The 19,079-nt window shown below is 41.2% G+C and overlaps 1 protein-coding gene across 6 annotated transcripts in view; it reads right to left on the reverse strand.

The window, feature by feature from the left end:
• The window catches only part of LOC126856581 (homeobox protein unc-4-like), a 120,532-nt gene that overhangs the window by 32,064 nt on the left and 69,389 nt on the right, over positions 1–19,079 (reverse strand). For all 6 annotated transcript variants that reach the window (XM_050605214.1, XM_050605215.1, XM_050605217.1 and 3 more), the window contains 3 exons: positions 14,381–14,553; positions 10,232–10,435; positions 7,743–9,847 (listed from right to left, as the gene is read on the reverse strand). In XM_050605214.1, coding sequence (XP_050461171.1) covers positions 9,182–9,847; positions 10,232–10,435; positions 14,381–14,553 — 1,043 coding nt within the window. In that variant the 3' untranslated portion in view covers positions 7,743–9,181. The remainder of the gene's footprint in view (positions 1–7,742; positions 9,848–10,231; positions 10,436–14,380; positions 14,554–19,079) is intronic.

Consider the following 19,079-nt stretch of genomic DNA (forward strand, 5'->3'; position numbering starts at 1 on the left):
GGAACAGCTTTTGACGATACACGCCGCGCGTAATTGGCCGCTCATTTCGGCGGGATGCTTATGATGTGCCTAATAGAAATAGGATATTTGCGTTTTACGCGGGATAATTACGCGAATTTTGTTGTTAGAGCCTGCCTGCCTGCCTGCGCAACACGCTATTTAGATTTTGTCTCCCTGATTAGAGCTGCAGTTATTATTTTAAAGTAATTTCTCGTCCTCATCACGCTCATAATTAATGCGTTCACCTATAATTACAGATAAGAAAAAAATAAAATTTTTTTACGTTATATATTATTATTTTAAATCTTTATCTTAAAACATTATTTTGATGAAGTATATATCTACGACTTTCATCGCAAGCATTATTAAGCAACCTTTTTAATCAAAATATTGAATGTAAATTAATTATTAGCCATTACACATCAACAACTTATAAGTTGTCTCGTTTAATTTTCACGAATATTCGTTCTGCTCGAAAAAAAAAACTGAGTTGGAAACGAGACGCGCGCGTCAAGTCCAATCGATTGATAAATCGAAGGCCCAAGATGATTACGTCGTAGACTCCGTTCGACAGCTGTCGGTTACATCGTGGGCCATTTTAATTGAAAAAAGTCATCGTAGTGGAAACGAGGCGAGGAGGGAGATGAGGAGGGAGCATCAATTTGCTCGATTATCCCCGACCGGGTTAGGAGAACTCGGACGCAAAGGGGCAAGACGGGGGGGCAGGGGGATGGACGGGGGGGCCCTGGCAGGTCGGTCCCCAAGGCTCGGGATAGAAAACCTACTATAGATTATCAGGCCTGTTATTACGACGGAGAGCGGAGGTTTTTTCGGGGCTAAAAATTGGTTTTTAATGCGGGGTTCGTCGCTTTCTTGTGGCCGCGGGGCCCCCCCTCCCCCCTGTTGGTAATAACTATATTATCGGGCGGACCTGTGTGTGACCACGCGCTCTCTCTCTCGGGGCCCGTGGTGCACGTCATGCGAGTCGGGTCGCGGGACAACACGAAGAGAGAAGCGGATACAATGTAACTAATGCCGGAGAATATTCGAACACGTGAGCGGGGTCGCACGACTCCGTCGACAGCATCGTTCCTCGCTGGAAGGCGCTCACAGGATTATATCTCCGTTCTTGAACGAGCGCGACGAGATTACGGCGAGAGGAGTAATAATCGCGACTTGATTTACGTTGAAAAAAAAATTTCATAAAGAATATATTCTTCGGAAAAATGAGAGCGCTCAAAGAGAGCCGAAAAGAGAGGCTCGCTCTCTCACAAGATCGTTAAAGTAGATGAATTCAAGGTCGATGAATTAAAGGTCCAAAAAAAAACAGAGAGAGAGAGAGATCTCTAAACATCTCTCGCGATGAATAATCCTCGCGAACGATTCGGCCGGCTCGTTTGTGAGATGCAACAGTAACGCCTTTCGCAACAACGGCGGTCTCGCGATCTGGGTCGACCCAGGTTGTTGCAAACCCTTTCCCGCCCCCTCTCCCTCCTCCTCCCCCTCCGCCCCCTCCCCCCCTTTCTCCTCTCTCTCTCTCTCTCCACCCTTTCTAACCCTTCGCTCTTCCTTTTGGTCGGTGATCCCTTTGTATGTGGAGCGGGCGTTAGTTGTTCGAGGCGATTTATTATGAGAATTATGAGGGGCTCGCGCTCTCGCGGTGCCCCGTGAAACTCCGGGGTGCAGTGCTCGAGGAGGTGCTAGTAAGAGGCGGTACTGCCTCGTAAACCTTAGATTTACTTCTGGCTGGCCGCCATCAAAGCACCACCACTACGCGGATATCGTTCCTCGTGTTTCGCGGAGTCGAGTCGACTCGCGAGATACTTATCGCGATATTGCCGCGAAGAGAGTCGATTGCTGCGTGAAAAGGGAGAGAGGGAAAGAGAGAAAAATGAGGAAAATATACTTGGGCCCAACAATATTCTCGTTGACATTGACAAGTATGGAAAAAGAATTTGAATGCAAGAATCGAACAAATTTTTGCAAAAAATTTTCTCGAACAATTATGTTGTAAAATGGAAGCGTTTTAAGATCTTATACGAAAGTTTACACAAATTTATTCAAAATCTTTTACGTAAACCAAGCACACGCACGTGGAATCGATTTTTCATACAACAAAAATTGCGTTGTAGAATAATTTGAGCAGATCCAATTTTGACCAGTCAATCAAACGTTCGTTTTGCCGCGTCAAACAAGCGACCATTAATTACATTACATCATCTTACATGCCAACGCGGTGATAAATAACTTATTGATTGAAAGAAGCAAATTTGCAGGCTTCCTTGGGGATTTACAGCATCACGTTTTTCCAAGAATACATTTTTTTTTTTTTGATAACCTCTTTTCTCGCGTAGACCTTAAAGCCTCTTCCAATAAAGAAATATAACAAACGTAAAGAGTGAACCACAAGTTTAAAGATTTGTTCAATATTGCCTAATTGGTGTTCTCTAATACATATCGGCCAACGTATAGAGAAACTGCGTGTCGACAGGTGCTTGATAAAATAGCGCCGGCGGATAATCCGGTCGCTCGTACGAGGACACATTCCCTGCAAACGGCGATATTTTCGCGGCATCCTTTCGCGCGGACCGGTTTTTTTTCTCGTAATAACGGAAAGAGATTTAGCGCTCCAGCGTGACGCGCGTCCCTATATCGCATGCAACATTGCGAAGAAGAGGAGCTTTGCACAGCCATTTCGCATTAGCATAATACTCAATTTCATTCTTTGACCGCTCGTCGCTGCTGCTGACACATTCGTGCATTAGCAGGTGTCGGGCGAAATTACCGATCCTACGGGATGATTGCGCCTTCCAGCGTGACGCTTCGTGGAAATTGTATGAATTAGCCGGCGAGAAAAACATTTTATAATGGAAGACAATCCGTAAGAAATACAGAAATTTAGAAAATTCTCGTTGGCCTTTTGGCCAGCTCTCTGTTTTTCGTTTATGAATTTTTATTCCTAATAATATCAAGAGAAAAGTGAATTTCATCCATCTTCATTTATATATATATATAATTATTTTATAGTATTATTATTGAAATGCTGTTTTGATAGATGAATAAATATAATGTAAATATTAAACAAATTTTCTGGAAAAGATTATAATACCAATTTTATTTTATAAATTATTCTTGAATTTCATCTATTCTTTTTTGTGAAAATAAGAGACCTAATAAAGCAAGACAGATTAATTGCGCAATGTTAATATCTAAAAAATAGTTTTAATATATAAATTATATGAATTAGCTAATATAAAAAAAATAGAAGAAAGAATATTATAAAAAAAAAATTTAATGTTCTTTAAAGCTCTTAAATACCAATCTTTTAAATTCCGGATAAACTCAGATAAATTTTGCCAAAATAATAAAAAAAAAATCAGATTCATTGGTCATCGAATCATCATCTCGCGTCCATCTGTAATTCAAATTCGTGGCGACTTTCGTGGAGGTTTAAAATTCGGGCCCGAGGGACCGAACGATCGGGGAATCGATTTTGGCAGAAAAGTGAATCCAACAAGCGTGGCGACCGCCCGTGAAGCAGCGGCGCGATATCACGATCCCACGAACGAGAGAGAGTATGTACATATACAAGGCTCGGGGTCCCCGCGAACAGCCTCAGCTTCACGGCTGGCAAACGATATCTACCATCTTGGCGCGTACAGGCGGAGGAAAATTTGGTAATAAAATTTGTTCCCGCCAGTTAGACCGGGCCCGTTGCCAAAAGCGGCTATTAATTCCTTATCTCACATCTTCGATCTCCTGCCAAGTCCCGATCCGCCTCCGGTTCCGCCGTAGATGGATGCTTTTCAATATCCGGCGGGATTGCGCTCGCCAAAGACGTAAAAAAAGAAACGAGAAAAAGAAAAGACAAAGTATATATATATATATATATATATATATATATACAGCCCGCGAGATCGCTCGATATTCGAGAATTAATCACGCTTGTCCGGCGTAATAAACGTTAAAGTCATCAGAGTCAAGGTGCGAGAAATTTTGCTTAATTAATATTCAAAAGTCGTCGAGAAATTGCAAAGTGTTTCGCGCGCGCGAATCCGTTGAAATTTCGTGGCCTTTCGTTCCTGCCAATGTCGGTTCGGCATGAAGAATGCTCGCAAAAAATCCCGCTTGTCGATTTTTCGCGAGCTTCATCGCGCATATACCGTCGCATATGTCGTTTCGTGGAAATGAGAGAGCAGAGAGCGCGTCCCTTCGTACACGGCGAAACTCGAGAAACGACTTAATACGTAGGTAGAGCCGTATATTCCCGTACACGAGAGAGACGAGCTATGTACTCTCGCTCCGCGCACCGATTTATGTACATGCATAATGGCGATCGCCGGGCCAAGTCCCCCGTATTTTATGGGACGAGCTGGCCGCGAGCTCGACAAGCCCGAGCTGTCTCAATTCGAAGGCTTCTACGCCGCCGATAAACAATTTCAGTATTACTTCTTTAAGTGCAGACAGTTCTGTAGTGGAACATATAAATTAAATTTCATTAATTCAAATGCACACATTTAATAGAAAATCTCCTTTTCTCTCAAGCTTGAATAATTAAAAATCGTTGCTAAATTCTCTGTAATTAGTTCAAATATTAAAAAAAAAAAAAAAAGTAATTAAAATAACATGCAAAGCTATTTTCTGTTAAATCACGAATAGAGATCCTATCTTGGATCTTAAATTTCCACTGAATATAAAATTTACGCTATATCTTGGCACTTCTTTTTGGTCCAAGCTTAAATATAGCGTGTAGGCGCGAAATATTAATTTACAGGAAATTATCGAGCTCGCTTATCGTAAAAGAGAGGAATGCTCGAATATGTAAGAAGACGAGATAGGAATTAGTGGAAGAAGCTAAAGAGAGAAAGAGAGAAGACTGAGATATTTAATCTGAGTGCGGAGTGGGTAAGAAGGCTCATCTAGACAAGGAGAGAGGGCCTTGTCGGACGAAGATCGAGCGGGCAGATAGCCGATACCTCTGGGAAATATCGGTATCGATAGGTGATCGGAGCTAAATGGTTTATGCGAGCGATCAACCTCCGACCCCTTGTAATAACCGGCAAGGAATCTGCCGCCTGATCTATTGGATCGAGAACTCGATCGAGTTACACCTCGGCGAAAGGGACTATAAACAGTATTCATATTCTCTCGCTCGTCCTTTCCGCGAATTCACAGCGAGATAAATGCATCTCTTTATTTTCGACTCGGCTGCAGCTTGATTGCGACACGCGGAATCTTTACAAAGTCGCCGCAAATTCAAATACAGATGGATCGTGATTCGTATCAAATCATACTCAAAATAAATCGTGATTTTTTTTTATTCTTTCGACAAGTTTCAACTTATTCGGAATTTTAAAACAAAAGATTGATACTAAAGCTTCGAGAAATCTTATATTCTCTCTTCTTCTTCTTCTCTTATCAATTATTTTATATACAATTTACATATATATTGGAATTATCTTTTTATAAATATTTATTTTACACATCGATCTGCCCGCTTTAATTAAATCTTTCTGTAAAAAAATTATAAAAATATTTTATAGTATTAATGGATTTATTAATCGTTAAAAAACTCTGATAAAGCTCGATAGTTCTCGACAAGGCATTGAATTACATTAAAGTCAGTAAATAAGATATCCAAGATATTCCGTTCATCTTAATTTTTGTCTTATGATTAGTCGGGCAGCGATACATCCGATTACATGCGATCGACAATAAAAGCGTTCTCTTAATGAAGGAGAATGGCCGATCAGAGGGATCTCGTAAATCCTCGGATTATTAATACCTGACATTCTACGTGCGTGAATCCGGGCAGGTGGCTGGTCGACCCTCTAATCGCGATCCCAGGATAATTTACACCCATGTCCTCTCTTCGGCAATCATTACGCGCGAGCGTTAACGAAATCATTTTCCTGTGATTTCCGAGGAGTCGAATGAGTCGTCTGTTCCTCGAATCAATCTCGAATTTCAATGTCTTAATATATATCGCGATTTCTCTTATATGTAAACGTCAAACATATAACTCTCATAAGAAATGAATTACTTGGAATTTAATTGTCGCTCATATATATGTACATGATTATACAATCGTTCATTATATATCAAGCCTTCATGTCATTTATTAAAAACATAAAAATTTCTTTTAATTAAATAAATTTATTCATTTATTCTCCATATTTATTTATTCAGTCTTATAATTTACTGGTGATGGGAATTATGTGTAGCGCAATTTTTTTTCCTCTCTTCCAGATATGCTCGGAAAAATTCGTTAAAATTTTCCTCAATGATCAGGAATCTGCTCTGAACTTCGTTGGACCAAAAAAAAAGGGAGGGAAATTTTTCGCGCGCGACGACAATGGCTCGCGACGACGATGGACGAGGAAGAAGGAGGCAGTCGCACGAGGATCGGGCCTCGTAATAGAGTCCTCAGGCGAGGGCAGAAAGCATCAGCCGTTTAAGCACGCGGACTCCTCGTCGACGGCTAATAATATTAACCAATGCCACGTCGCGATCGCACAATGGCCCTTTGTGGAGGCGCGTAAATGCTCGTAACATAAATCGCGAGCGGCGACGCGCGGTTTATTGTCTTCGCGCGACGCGTATTACCTACCTCCTCTCCCTCCTCCCCCTTCCTCCCACCAGCCTCCTGCATCTTGCGGACGTTCGCCGATTTCTATACGCTAAAATGGCAATGCCATTTCAGAGCTTTCTCCTCTAGCCAGAAAACCTGCGATATCGCATTTACATTTTTAAGCCCGCGTAACGATTTAACTGTAATATTCTACGTGACGATAAAGCAGCTGAATTTTTAATTCGCGGAAGAGAGAGGTTCTCTTTGTTTCGCTCTAAGAATTAAAAAAAAAAATAAACAAAAGCATGTTTTCGTAAAAAATATAGATTAGATTATCTTTTAAGTATGAATGCGTTTATCTTGCATAATTTTACGTGTAAAATATTAGAAAAATCGAACATACATATATAAAAAATTTATATGCAGATGCATGTGTTAAAACTGTAAATAGATTTTGTTTCGAATAAAACCTGTTTAATGGAAAATTTTCGTTCATCTTTCAGTTATGATATGAGGCTGCAAAATCCGAGTAAATTCAAAATTCTGAAAAAAAAAGAGAGAGATTCGTTCGAAATTGGCAGCCACGATATTTTTAACAGCCTCCGAATATAAATAGTGCGTCGCGCAACTGCAATATAATAGCGGAAGCGATGTTACATCGCGTCTATGATTTATGCGCGGCTCATTGTTCGCCACGCGACGCCGACAGCGGCCGCATTGTCGTATACATCGTTATTATTCTTCCCTTCCCCTCCGCGCATCGCGCGATGTTTAAACGAACAAAAGCTCTCGACTTTCAGCGAGAGCGTCCCGTACTCGAGCATAAATCGCGCTCTCTCACGCGGATTTACATAAACATTTGTCCGCGTTGCAAACGCGGGTCGTACTCTTTTAAGTAAATTCGGAATTGATCTACGTCCCCAATGAGAGAAATAAATTGGTAAAAAATTGCAGTATTTTTTCTGACGCTTTTAAGTTCAGTTTTAACAAAATTTAATTTCCTTGCACTTGTTAATTCACCGTATTAATCCAACTATTTAATTCCATTTAGATTAATTGAATCAAATTAATTGATTAATTAAGCCGTGCATGTTCAATAGACGTGAAAAAATGCATTATGAGTGAAAATCATCTTTATAGATCATTTTTCTCATTTCAATCTTACACTTACTTGGCAGCCTCCGTGCGGGTTGGTGGGTCAATCCTGTCGTGTCGCTTTCTTCCAGACGTACAGTAGAGGGGAAAAGAAGGATGGGACGACATGACGAAGGGACGCAATGACTGAGAACGCCGGCGCGTGGTCTGGAGAATAAATTAATATATTTTTAATGGATATATGATAGGTACTGGGTTTTTCGCATATCCCGGATCATCGTATGGCAACTCTTATCATCCCTAATTATAAACTGAGCTCGTGTGGGACGATCTTGTCTTACGGGGGTCGCGGGAGAAAAATCTTTGTACCGCGTTGTAATCACGCCCGCCTCTAGGATCTTTTTTTAATCTATATACAACGCCAGGCAAATTTCTATCGCAGAGATCCTCAAACTTTTACTCCTGCGTATGTCAAATTGCTTTATGTTTATGCAGATGCATATGCTTTATCATTATTAAAATAAATTGCTGGAAAGATTTATTCATTTTGCCTAGTCTCTATTTCCGCTATAGAGAAATAAAAATCACACCAATAATCACAAGTGTAAAGAGTTGAGAACCCCTGCCCTATTGCTTTAAATAATATCCGCGATCGACGAACACTGGGGTATCGACTACTCAAATTAAATAAAACAAACACCTCCCTCTCGCTATTTACATTAAATACACGCGTACGCACTTACATTCTTGCTCGCACTCTATTTCTCGCTCTCTCTCTCTCTCTCTCCCTTTCTCTCTCTTATATACCTCAAAGACAACCCGCCTAGCGGCGAGCTCGTCCGCGTTTATTGCACATTTTTTCATTCTTTTTTTTTTTCTTTAAAGGAAACACAATGAACGAAATCAAACGCACTCGATCTAAGACGGTCACCCATGCATTCGATATGTCAAAGTGATATAAGTCTTGCCGATCTACGCCGATGAGATGCAATCTTCAGATCTTCGAATTCCTCTCGAGTTGAAGAAATCGCGATTTTTAATTTTCGGATCTCTCTAAAATTCGCGTTCTATCCGTAGATTATTTTTTTTTTTTTTTTCATTTCCCTTAATTTCCTCCAAACTCGAAAGAAATTCGGGATACCGAGAATCCAGACGCGTTCGCGGCGGAAGAATGTGAGAAATGTTTATACGCGAGAATATGCACGATGAAAATCTATCACTTTCGATCAAAACGAAAACATCCTGATAAAAATGTGAATGGGAATATTACTTGCCCAGTTCAACCCTTATCACGATTGGTCCTCTCGCGCGAATTATCTCGACGAGAGAATAAGTGAGTCCCGCAGGTTTTCGCCACTTCGGTCCACGCGATTCATTCGATGAATGCACTTCACCGTCACCGATAACCCCCGCACAGAGGAGGAATCCCGGCTAATTACACTTCGCCACCCTCGAATCTCTCGCGCGTCAACTTTAATCCGGCTCACCTCTCGGCGTTCCATTCGCGCCTGTTCACTACGTCGTGGAGGGTGACGTGCAGGCCGACGAGACGGGTGACGTCGGCGTCAACGGCCTGCGCTCCGATGCCGCGCTCGAGGTCCGGTTGTTGTTCCCCAACAGGCTGTCGATGGAGAACGGATTCAGCCTCTTTCTCTCCTCCCTGCCCTTCACTGAGAGATCAATGCTGCCGCTCTGGACCTCCTCCTCGCTGGCGGCCTGCCTGATCAGATTATTCCTGACGCCGGTGCCGACCGACTGTTGACGGCCCGTTCCGACGACTCCCACCAGCTCGCGTCGTCGCTCCAGCAGGCTCAAGCCCCAATGGCGAATACCGGCTTGGTGGTTCAGATGCTCCATCGGTGACGGATTCTGCGGATTCTTCCGCGGCTCGCCGGTCTCGTTAGCACTATTGTTGAGCGTCGGATAACACTCGCCGTCCACGGAACCGTCGGCCGCGGAGTCCACCCGCTCGCTTCCGCTCTCGCTGCAGGAATCCAATCCGCCGACGACGTCAATCTCCTCGTTGGCATCGTTACCGGACGCGGAGATGCTGCTCTCGCTATTCAGGCCCAGCTGACCGAACGAACTGCTCAGGGGACCGCTCGCGGTGCCGCGACCTGACGCCGCCTCGCTACGAGATTCCCACTCGGCGCGCAGTGTCGACAGGTCTACTGTTATGCCCTGGAATTAAAAATCAAAAGGGTTGATTAATATTCAAATTTTATAACTATTTTATTTTAATAGTAAAATTCTCTCATTCTCTTCTCGTCATTCTCTCTATTCAGTTTATGCCGACATATAAACATGATATAACGCGATCGCCGTATATAAACTTACAATATTTTAAAATGTTAAATTTATAAAATTATGCAATGCCTCTTTTTATATATTAAATTGTTAATTAAATTATAAAAAAAATGATAGAGATTTTAATGAGCAAAATCAATTTTTTTTTTTTTTTAGAAAAAAATAGGAATGTAAAAAAATAGTTTATAAAAATACGCGTTATGTAATTTTGAAATTGCTGAAAAAAAAAAAAAAATAAAAATTTACAAACTCTCTTACTTTAGCAGCGAGCTTCCGCTGTTGTCTCTCGAGAGCCTTCAGCAACTTTTTCTGTCGCCTCTCGCGCTCCTTTCGTCTTAATTCTTCGGGTGGAATAGGCTCGCCGCTACAGCTCTGAGGATGAGCATTATGTGCCGGCCTTCCAGGGCCTTTCTTCGTGTGTTCCTTCTTTCGCCATTTTGCCCTTCGATTTTGGAACCAGACCTGGAACAGCGATCCAATCGTGCAGAGTTGAAGGACAGCAATGTTTATTTAGTACTGTGATTATTAACTTTCTATGCATTAGAAAATATAGAATCGAATAATTGATAATTATTTCATACCCAAGAAGATGAAATCGAAATTGTGTCTTTTCTATCTGAATCGATCGATTTTATATACATATAAGCGCAATTTAATTCACGTCCGATTGAAAAGAAGAATGATTAACTTAATCACCAGTTAAGCGCTAATTGACGTTGATGAAACGACAAGGATGTTTCCCCGCAGATCCTCAATTGTAACAGGTGCTCGCCCGTTACGTCCCGTAAATCTAAAGCTCCCGTCCGGATCTTCCTCTTGTACGACGCGAAATTTCCCCGCGAGCTACTTAAATCACGGCGCCGCCCTCGCACGGCGCTATCAGGAGCGACACGAAGGGCGGATGCATTAAGTTTCGAAATTACAGGAAGACTCCTGTCTCAGGAACGAAGGACCAACGACCCTCCCGGGTGTCCTGATTCATTGAGGACGACAACCCTTTGCTCGCGTGAACGCTCGTGGCATGAACGACGATTTAGGGCTAGCGTGAGCCGTACGGCGCGATCGGGGAGGGTAGCGAAGGCGCACTCGAGGGGATGTGGCAAGGGGTTGGGAGAGAGTTGAGGGGGTCGAAGAGGTGGCGAGAGGGAGAGATGAAGACATTAGTTGTATGGCATGGCCGGCGAGCGGCGCTGAGCTCACGCGAGCCAAAGATCAATAGATCCCCTCGGCTCCCCGAAATGCCTTCCTTGCGTCACGTAGACTTTATGACTTTCTTCGACTTTGAGACACTTTACGTATCCCTCGGCATAAGCTTAGAACGCTAACCCTTTCTCGAGAGAGAGAGAGAGAGAGAGAGCGAGAGAGAAACTCTCCGCTGTTCGCGATTAAACTTCGAAGGTGATCGTAATTAATTCGATTATTTCGACGACTCTATTAGAATCCGTCGCACGATTGTACTATTTAAATCTGTAGTTTTTTGATTTTTAATTTGAAAGATGTGATTAAGATTTAGAGACATAACTGTTGTAGCAAAAATTATTTTCAACCCGCAAATATGCTATACAAAAATCATTCTATCAAATTAATCTTACAATAAAAATCGAAATGAGTGCAAAAATGCCATAGATTTCGTAGAAAAAAAAATACATGTCAAAGATAGAAAAAATTTTGGGAAACGTGGAAAATTTCAAAGCCACGAATTTTTAATTCGAAAGCTGTGATTAAGATTCAGAGACATAATTGCAGCAAAAATTATTCTCAACCCGATAATATTTAGATGCTATACAAAAATCATTCTATCAAATTAATCTTACAATAAAAATCGAAATGAGTGCAAAAATGCCATAGATTTCGTAGAAAAAAAAATACATGTCAAAGATAGAAAAAATTTTGGGAAACGTGGAAAATTTCAAAGCCACGAATAAAAGCGGCATTTTCGATAAATTTTTCATCGAAAAAAAAAAAATCATTCCCGAACATATCGGAGAACACGCCACCGAGTAGTTCGAAACCTTACCCTGGGCACAGCTGTAAGACATTTACGTTAACGCGACGCGTGGGAAACACGACTTGAGCATTAGCGCGGCTATACGTCAGGAATTATCAGCGTCCGATAGCCACTTAACAAGCTGTTTTGACCGATTACGCATGAGAGGCGATCGTGTTCGAATGAGCTAATAGTTCTTTTTTGCTCGCATCGGGAAAGTGCAGCTTTACATTGTACGAGCAAACGACCAGAGGTTAACAACATGCATAAAGTGCGCAGTATCTCTAGCGGTAGCAGAAAAACTCGAAGAAGCGGCATCGTTACAGATAACCGTAATTACCGGGCGACGCCTATCGAGAGATGATAATTTCTATTCTAATGTAATTACGTTTCCGCCAATTAATAAAGCGTATTTTCTCGCCGCGCCGATAAGAGCGTCGCATCGGAAGAGAAGAGCCCTAAATCGATTAAATTATTATTAATAATTAATATTTTGCCTTATAATCTTCGTGTCGATGTGAATCGACATTCTCGTTGATATTTTGATCGTCGAATGCAAATCGCGGCTCCGAGAGCGGCTTTTCTTAATCGCGATAAATCAAACACGGTTCGCGATTTTATTCGCGATCGCACAAGAGTCGTAAGCGTACGATAACGTGCGCGTTAAAATTGGCGCATCGTACCTGGACAAGGCAAAAATTTGAGTCCCGGCATTTCTCTCCTTGTCGATCGGATGGACGAAGGGTCTCGGTATCGGAGATTTTGCCGAGCGTGGAGAGACGAACGAGATGGCGGAGACGATAACCCGGCCGAGTGGTGACACAATGTGACACGATGTCGCGCAGCCGGTGCGCAGTCCTTTCGAAGGGACTCTTCCCCACGACAGCTCTCAGATTAGATAACATCGATCACCGAAGTACGATAACCCCCTATGAACGTATGCGCTTCTCTGCGGGCGCCTCTTCGAAATGTCGCAGCAGCCGGACTGACTAACCACCGACACGATCGATCGAATTTAAATTAAAGGAAACCATTCCTGCTTTCTGTAACTGCGCGAATTTTGTCTCTTACTCTCCCTACATTAAGGCACTGGCCCTTTAAATTTATAGCAGGATTTCATGACACGTTACGCGGATTTATTCGATGACAGTGTCCGTGTCAGAGATCGACGAGGCGATGAACACGAATTTAAAATGACTTTGGGATCGAATTTTTCGAGGGTCGACATAAACTGGGGGAGGTTGCTTCCGATCTCGGACCTTTGCCCCCTCGCTTCGTCTCCGGGGGGTAGTTAGTCCATCTGGCCCGTTACCTTCGAGATCCACTCGAGGGTGCCAAATCGACACAGATTTATCCGCTCGATCGTCCATTTAAATAACGCCAGTACCGATAGGATACTATTGTTTCTCTATTATATTTCTACGAGGGTAAATTCGCACTCTTTTTTTATTGGTGTACAATTTCTACTAAAATTAACGCCTTTAAAAAATCTTTGAAAATCATCCAAATTGTACAGAAAAAAATTATAATAGATATCGAAAACAGAAGAGCGCTTTGTGGAATAACCCGTTACAAAGGGGAGCCTTTCTCTCAAGCGGATCCTCGTTCGTAAGAATCCGTCGCGACGATGTAGGCGCGTGTCATTTAAGGCTCCGCGAAACTGCCACTAAATCTGTTCCACGTGGCCAGCCCTCTTCCGGTATTCGGACAGCTCACGCCCGCGTTCGACGAACGCCAATCCAGCCGAATCCTTCGACAGGACCGCGAAGGGTGGACTCTCAATTTCACGGCCGGTCGGACACACGGTCACCCTCAGATCCTTCAAGCGGATATTTATATTTATCCGCTTAGACACGCGCGTTAGGCCCCGTAAATAGCGCATACATCCGTTCCCTTCCTCCCTCCCCATACCGGTGTACCTTCCCCCTTCTATATCTCATTCAACCCCTCCCGCTCACGATCTTCATTCTTATCTCCTTTTGCATCGTTGTATTATATTATATTCCGCGAACGACTCGAACTTTAATTTTGCAATTCTATTTCTATCTTTTTCTTTTGCGCTATTATTGGTCAGAAAAGAATCACGCGATGTTCACGTAACGAGTATCACACAAAGATTGCACGTCTCTCTTATAAATTTTTCGGTCAACTTGCAGCTTTACTTGGTAGGAGTTGCATAAAGAATATCATTTCTTGCAATATTATTTTTTTTCTTTTATAACTAAAAAAAATTTCGTTAAAATTTAATTTCTACGAATATTTTGTTTCAAATTAAAATAAATTAATTAATCGCTTAACGTCATCTCTCTAATTTTCATTTTTAATATTTCTAATATTTAGTGATAATATAAAATGTCGGAGGGGCGTTCTAAGTATATTTAATGATTGAAAAATGAATGATGATAAAGAAAGGAACTCACTGCCACGCGGCTCTCCTTTAATTCGAGTCTCACAGCCAGAGCTTCTCGCATAAAGACGTCGGGATAATGACTCGACAGAAAGGCCCGCTCCAATTCTTCCAACTGCCAACTGTTGAAATTAGTCCTACTTCTTCGCCTCTTGTTCCCGCCCTCGTCCGACTCCCCGTCGCAACCTGAAAACAGAAAACATAGGCTTTTTTGAAAAATATGAACTGGCCAAAAATTTATTTCTGTATAAATTTAAATATCTAACATTCTCTCCTCTCAAAATTAGCCTGAAATCTTCCTTGACAATTCAAGGATCAAAGCTAAAAAGATTTAACGTCGAATAAATAAAAGGCACAATCTCGACACTTCGAAGCTCAAACATTCTAAAATTAAAAAAATGATTTATAAACACTGGCAAAAATTGTTTTTTAAAAAAAAAAATTCAAGGTTTACGTAACAAGAAAAATTCTGGCCTTATAAATCAGTATCTAAGAGTGAAAATGCAAGAGTTAATTTCAGGGATGAGAGATCGCAGAGGATCCAGTGCGGTCCAACACGTTCAAGAACAGTAAAGTCAAGGTATTCCGGATATAACGACGGCGACATAAGCACCAACGAAACACACCCGCAATTACTTAATCGGCGGTGAGCCATTGTTGGTGGCGCGGCGGGATCGCGTAAGTGCACGTCTCGCAGCGAAAACAAACGCAGTAGTTACGGCTAACCGCCGTGCAATAACGCGACCCATTGCCGTTGCTGTTGTTGTTCTTGTTGCTGTTATTGTAACGCGCGCGTTCTCCGATAATGAAGTTAACCACGTAGTAAAGTGTGCGCGCCTCTTCAATCTTCTCCTCCGATCGAGCAGCTGCAACGGCAAGCGCGCGCGCTCGCTTTCGTGCTCGCCACTTTGCCGATGTAAATCGATGAATTCGCGCACACTCGCACGCACACTTTTGCAACACAAGCCCCGATCGTGCCATTTATTCGTAGTTGTGTAGTGTCAAGCCGAGCGTGACGCGCGAAGCAACGGAGAGAGATTATAGCGGCAATCATCATTGTTCACAGACATAATCTAACAACATAATTTCTAACGTGAGCTCGTAATCCCTACGTAATTCCAGAGAGCACGTTTGGAGAAGAAATTTCGCCAGGATTTCAACGACCAAATGTTCCTTCATTTTATAGATTAGTGCCTTAATTGTAAAATCTAATTTATTAATTACACACTGCTATTCTTTTTTTTTTTTTTTCAATATATGCCTCCATTAAATATAAATTTTTAAGTCTCCCAGAGTACTTTCGATTCTCTTTCAACGTTATTAATTGCGAATATTAATGTAGGCAAACTTAATTTTCGATACTTATACTGTATATGTTTCTCATAAAAAATAACCCGATTATTACTGTTCCTCTTATTATTATTAATTATCGAAAAAAAAATTACCATCACATGCGTGGTGTAATCTTCTTTTTTTCAAAGATTAAGTTTGACGATCAATCATTGAAGATCCATGGGCAACGAAACGTTATAATTTGCGGCAGCTTATCTCACGTGTGATCGATATCGATATCGAATTAAGTACTGTATACTTTCGACGGGAATTATTATGTTCGTGCGACACGAAAATGGAGGACGACGTCGAATAGCGAACGATCGCGAATTTATCTTAATTTCGCGCCGTTTTAACGTGCGGGACGCAAGGTAAACATTTCGTCGAGTGAGAATTGGATCTTTATACAAAGTGGCTTTAAACACGTAATCTATAATATTAAAAAAAAAAAAATTACACCGCAAAATTGAAATACAATCAGCTGATCAGCTGATCAGATGTCAAAGTTACGAAAATTTACATGAAGAGAAATGACAAAATCTATGAGGAAGAATGCAGCATACGTTATAGAAAATTGTGATGCAATAAAAAATATCATCGAAAAAAAATGATTCATCTTTATCTTATTATCCACCGAAAAGGATAATTTGACGATGTCGACCAATATTGCGCAAAATCCCCTCGGTATTGATTAAAATGGCGGTCGGTTCCGGGCCGATGTCCGAAGAGCAATAACCGCGCGTGATTCGCGACGGGCAAGAGAGAGAGAGAGAGAGAGAGAGAATTCGTACACCGAAAATCGCTTTCCATCTTATCTAGGCACGCGCGAGATAAGACGCGTGCCGGCAGCGCGTCCCGGCGTATTGAATAAACATGGAATTTCAGTGATTTTACGAGGACGATCCGCGATATCTCCGGCTGGGATCGGCGGTTCCACGCTGCGCGTATGCATGCTAATGGCCGGAATTGAATAAAAGATCGGGAATTATGATTGACCGCGCAATACCGGAGCCCTCCTCCGGTTTTATCTCGATCGCCGCGAAACGAGAAGAGAAACACTCGCATCGTGGTCGCGAGAGGATAGTCTCTCGACCGATGTCGGTTTATGGGGGAAAATCCCGACCTTACTCCGATGTCATATTCCGATGTCATTCGCATCACTGATGATGTAAAATATAGTTCATTTTTGCACGTCATTAAATGTAAAAATCGAAAAGAACGTCTAAATTTATGATTACTAATGAAAGATGAAAATTTAATATATACACGTGTCATTAAATTTATATATATTTAATATAATTCATAAAAATAAAATTTCGATACAAGATTTTCAGAGAATCATTTTCCTGTATAAAAATTGCATCATCGCGCAATATTATTGGCGAATTGAAAATACTATATCATATAATGCAGAATTTTTCTTTTAATTAATCGCGTCGCGGGTTATTTCGATCAACTGTCAAAAGAATAGGTCAATTAAGATTTTTCGATGGCAGGTAGAGACTGTGTTTGCGAATCGCCTCGCGGGATCGTCGTTGAGGTGGCCAAAGGCAGTGAAAAATCGCGAGGGTTGGGCATTAATCAGCGTAATTAGATGCTATTTATCTGGCCCTCGTCTCTCGCTCGCTCCGCGTCTCTCGCTCATTATTGATAATCTATAATCCGTAATAAGCGCGCTCTCCGGCGCAGTGGCAGCTTGAAGGATCGTCGCCAACGATAATACCTTTATCGTGTCAATGTCGGCCAATCACAGCGCGTTCACTTGCACCGAATCTCATAATGGAATATAAGCGGCAGCAATTAATAACTCCGAGCAAATGCGGCGGAGAGTATGACGAACAAAATTCTTTCTTTTTTCACAATTACATATAAAGTGTACGCGTGTGTCTGTAGTTTATTATAATTTGGCCATTGTTTACGAAAACAAAACAATAATACACTCGTAATTTTTTAATTACGTAATTATATGAATCACGCGCGCGCGCGCGCGCAGAGACGTTGCTGTGCTAAGGGGCGTCGAGGTCATATCATGAAATTAGTCGACTCATTATCATCATGTCAGGTTCATTATGCACCGAGGTGCGTTACGCCGGGAGACAGGCGCTTCCCTCGTTAAACGGAAATGCGATTCCGCTGCGAGGTGAGCGGCCGCAACGAAAATAGATTAAGACGACGGATCAAACCGGACGTGAAAATTGTTTAACTCGTTCCCTCATAAATTATTTAGCGCGCCGCCCGCTATCATCCATCAACTTTGATAGCCGTGCCCGATAACGACTCCCGCCCGCGCCTTCTCGCCGGCCGGGAGAGATCACGGCCGAAACGAAACCGCGTAAATACATTTCGACCGCGAGTCCGCATAAATAAGTATTTTCAAGCGAAAGGGAAAACGAGCGCGAGTTAAACCCACGTGATTTTACCCACGAGGCCAACATGTCGCTTGCCGGGCGACAAAAAATCAAATAGTGTGAATTGATTTCTATAACTCAACATCTACTTTATAATTATATTAAATAGAACATTTGTTTTGTAATAATTATAACAATAATACGTAACAGACACACATCTAGATCTTGAAAATTCCATCACTTTGATTTTTTACCTTTTCTTAAATAATCTCAAATTTTTTAAGACATTTAGTGATTAATATAAACTTAGCGAAACAAAAATTTGATAAAAATTATTTCTTGCTATATTTCAATTTTTAATATTTTTATTATAACAAGAGAATAAGTTTCAATTTGAATTTATTTTCAAGATCAATTGAAATAAGCTAAAAAGCAAGAGTTTGTTCTCATTTAAACTCCTGCAGTTTTTTATGCAAATTTTTTTATGTTATTTTATAAAAATGTTGTACTTGTGTATGAATTCTTAAATATCTCTTTACGGATCATTACACATATTGAATAACGATAAAAAGATTTCATGTATTGTATCACCGTGTTTTTCTCTATTTTCACAAAAATGACTATCATATTTGGAATTTAGATCAGGTATCTGACCTCGTATGAATTTTTTATCTTTCTCAAAAATGATTCTTTCACTTTTAACTTTTATCGTAATATACCTTGAAATCTCTTTAAATCCACTACCAATCAATTGCCATTACAAGTTGTATAATTGAAAAATTTAATTCAGCAATATGTAAACCTAATTTTCTATATATTTCGACTTGATGTTTTTTAAAACAGAAAATTAATTAATTAGGTTTAAAAAAATGGCCTTTAACTGTTATATTAAAATTCTCAATTATTGCATCTCCGCGGAAAACGTTTATAAATTAAGGCCAATATCAACTTGAAAATGTCAAATCAAGATCATGCGCGTTCGTTATTAACGCTTAATGGAAAGTTGATTCCGCTAAGTATCCATTTATCCTA

Source organism: Cataglyphis hispanica, chromosome 19, assembly GCF_021464435.1.
Source record: "Cataglyphis hispanica isolate Lineage 1 chromosome 19, ULB_Chis1_1.0, whole genome shotgun sequence".
In the NCBI taxonomy this organism is placed as follows: domain Eukaryota; kingdom Metazoa; phylum Arthropoda; class Insecta; order Hymenoptera; family Formicidae; genus Cataglyphis; species Cataglyphis hispanica.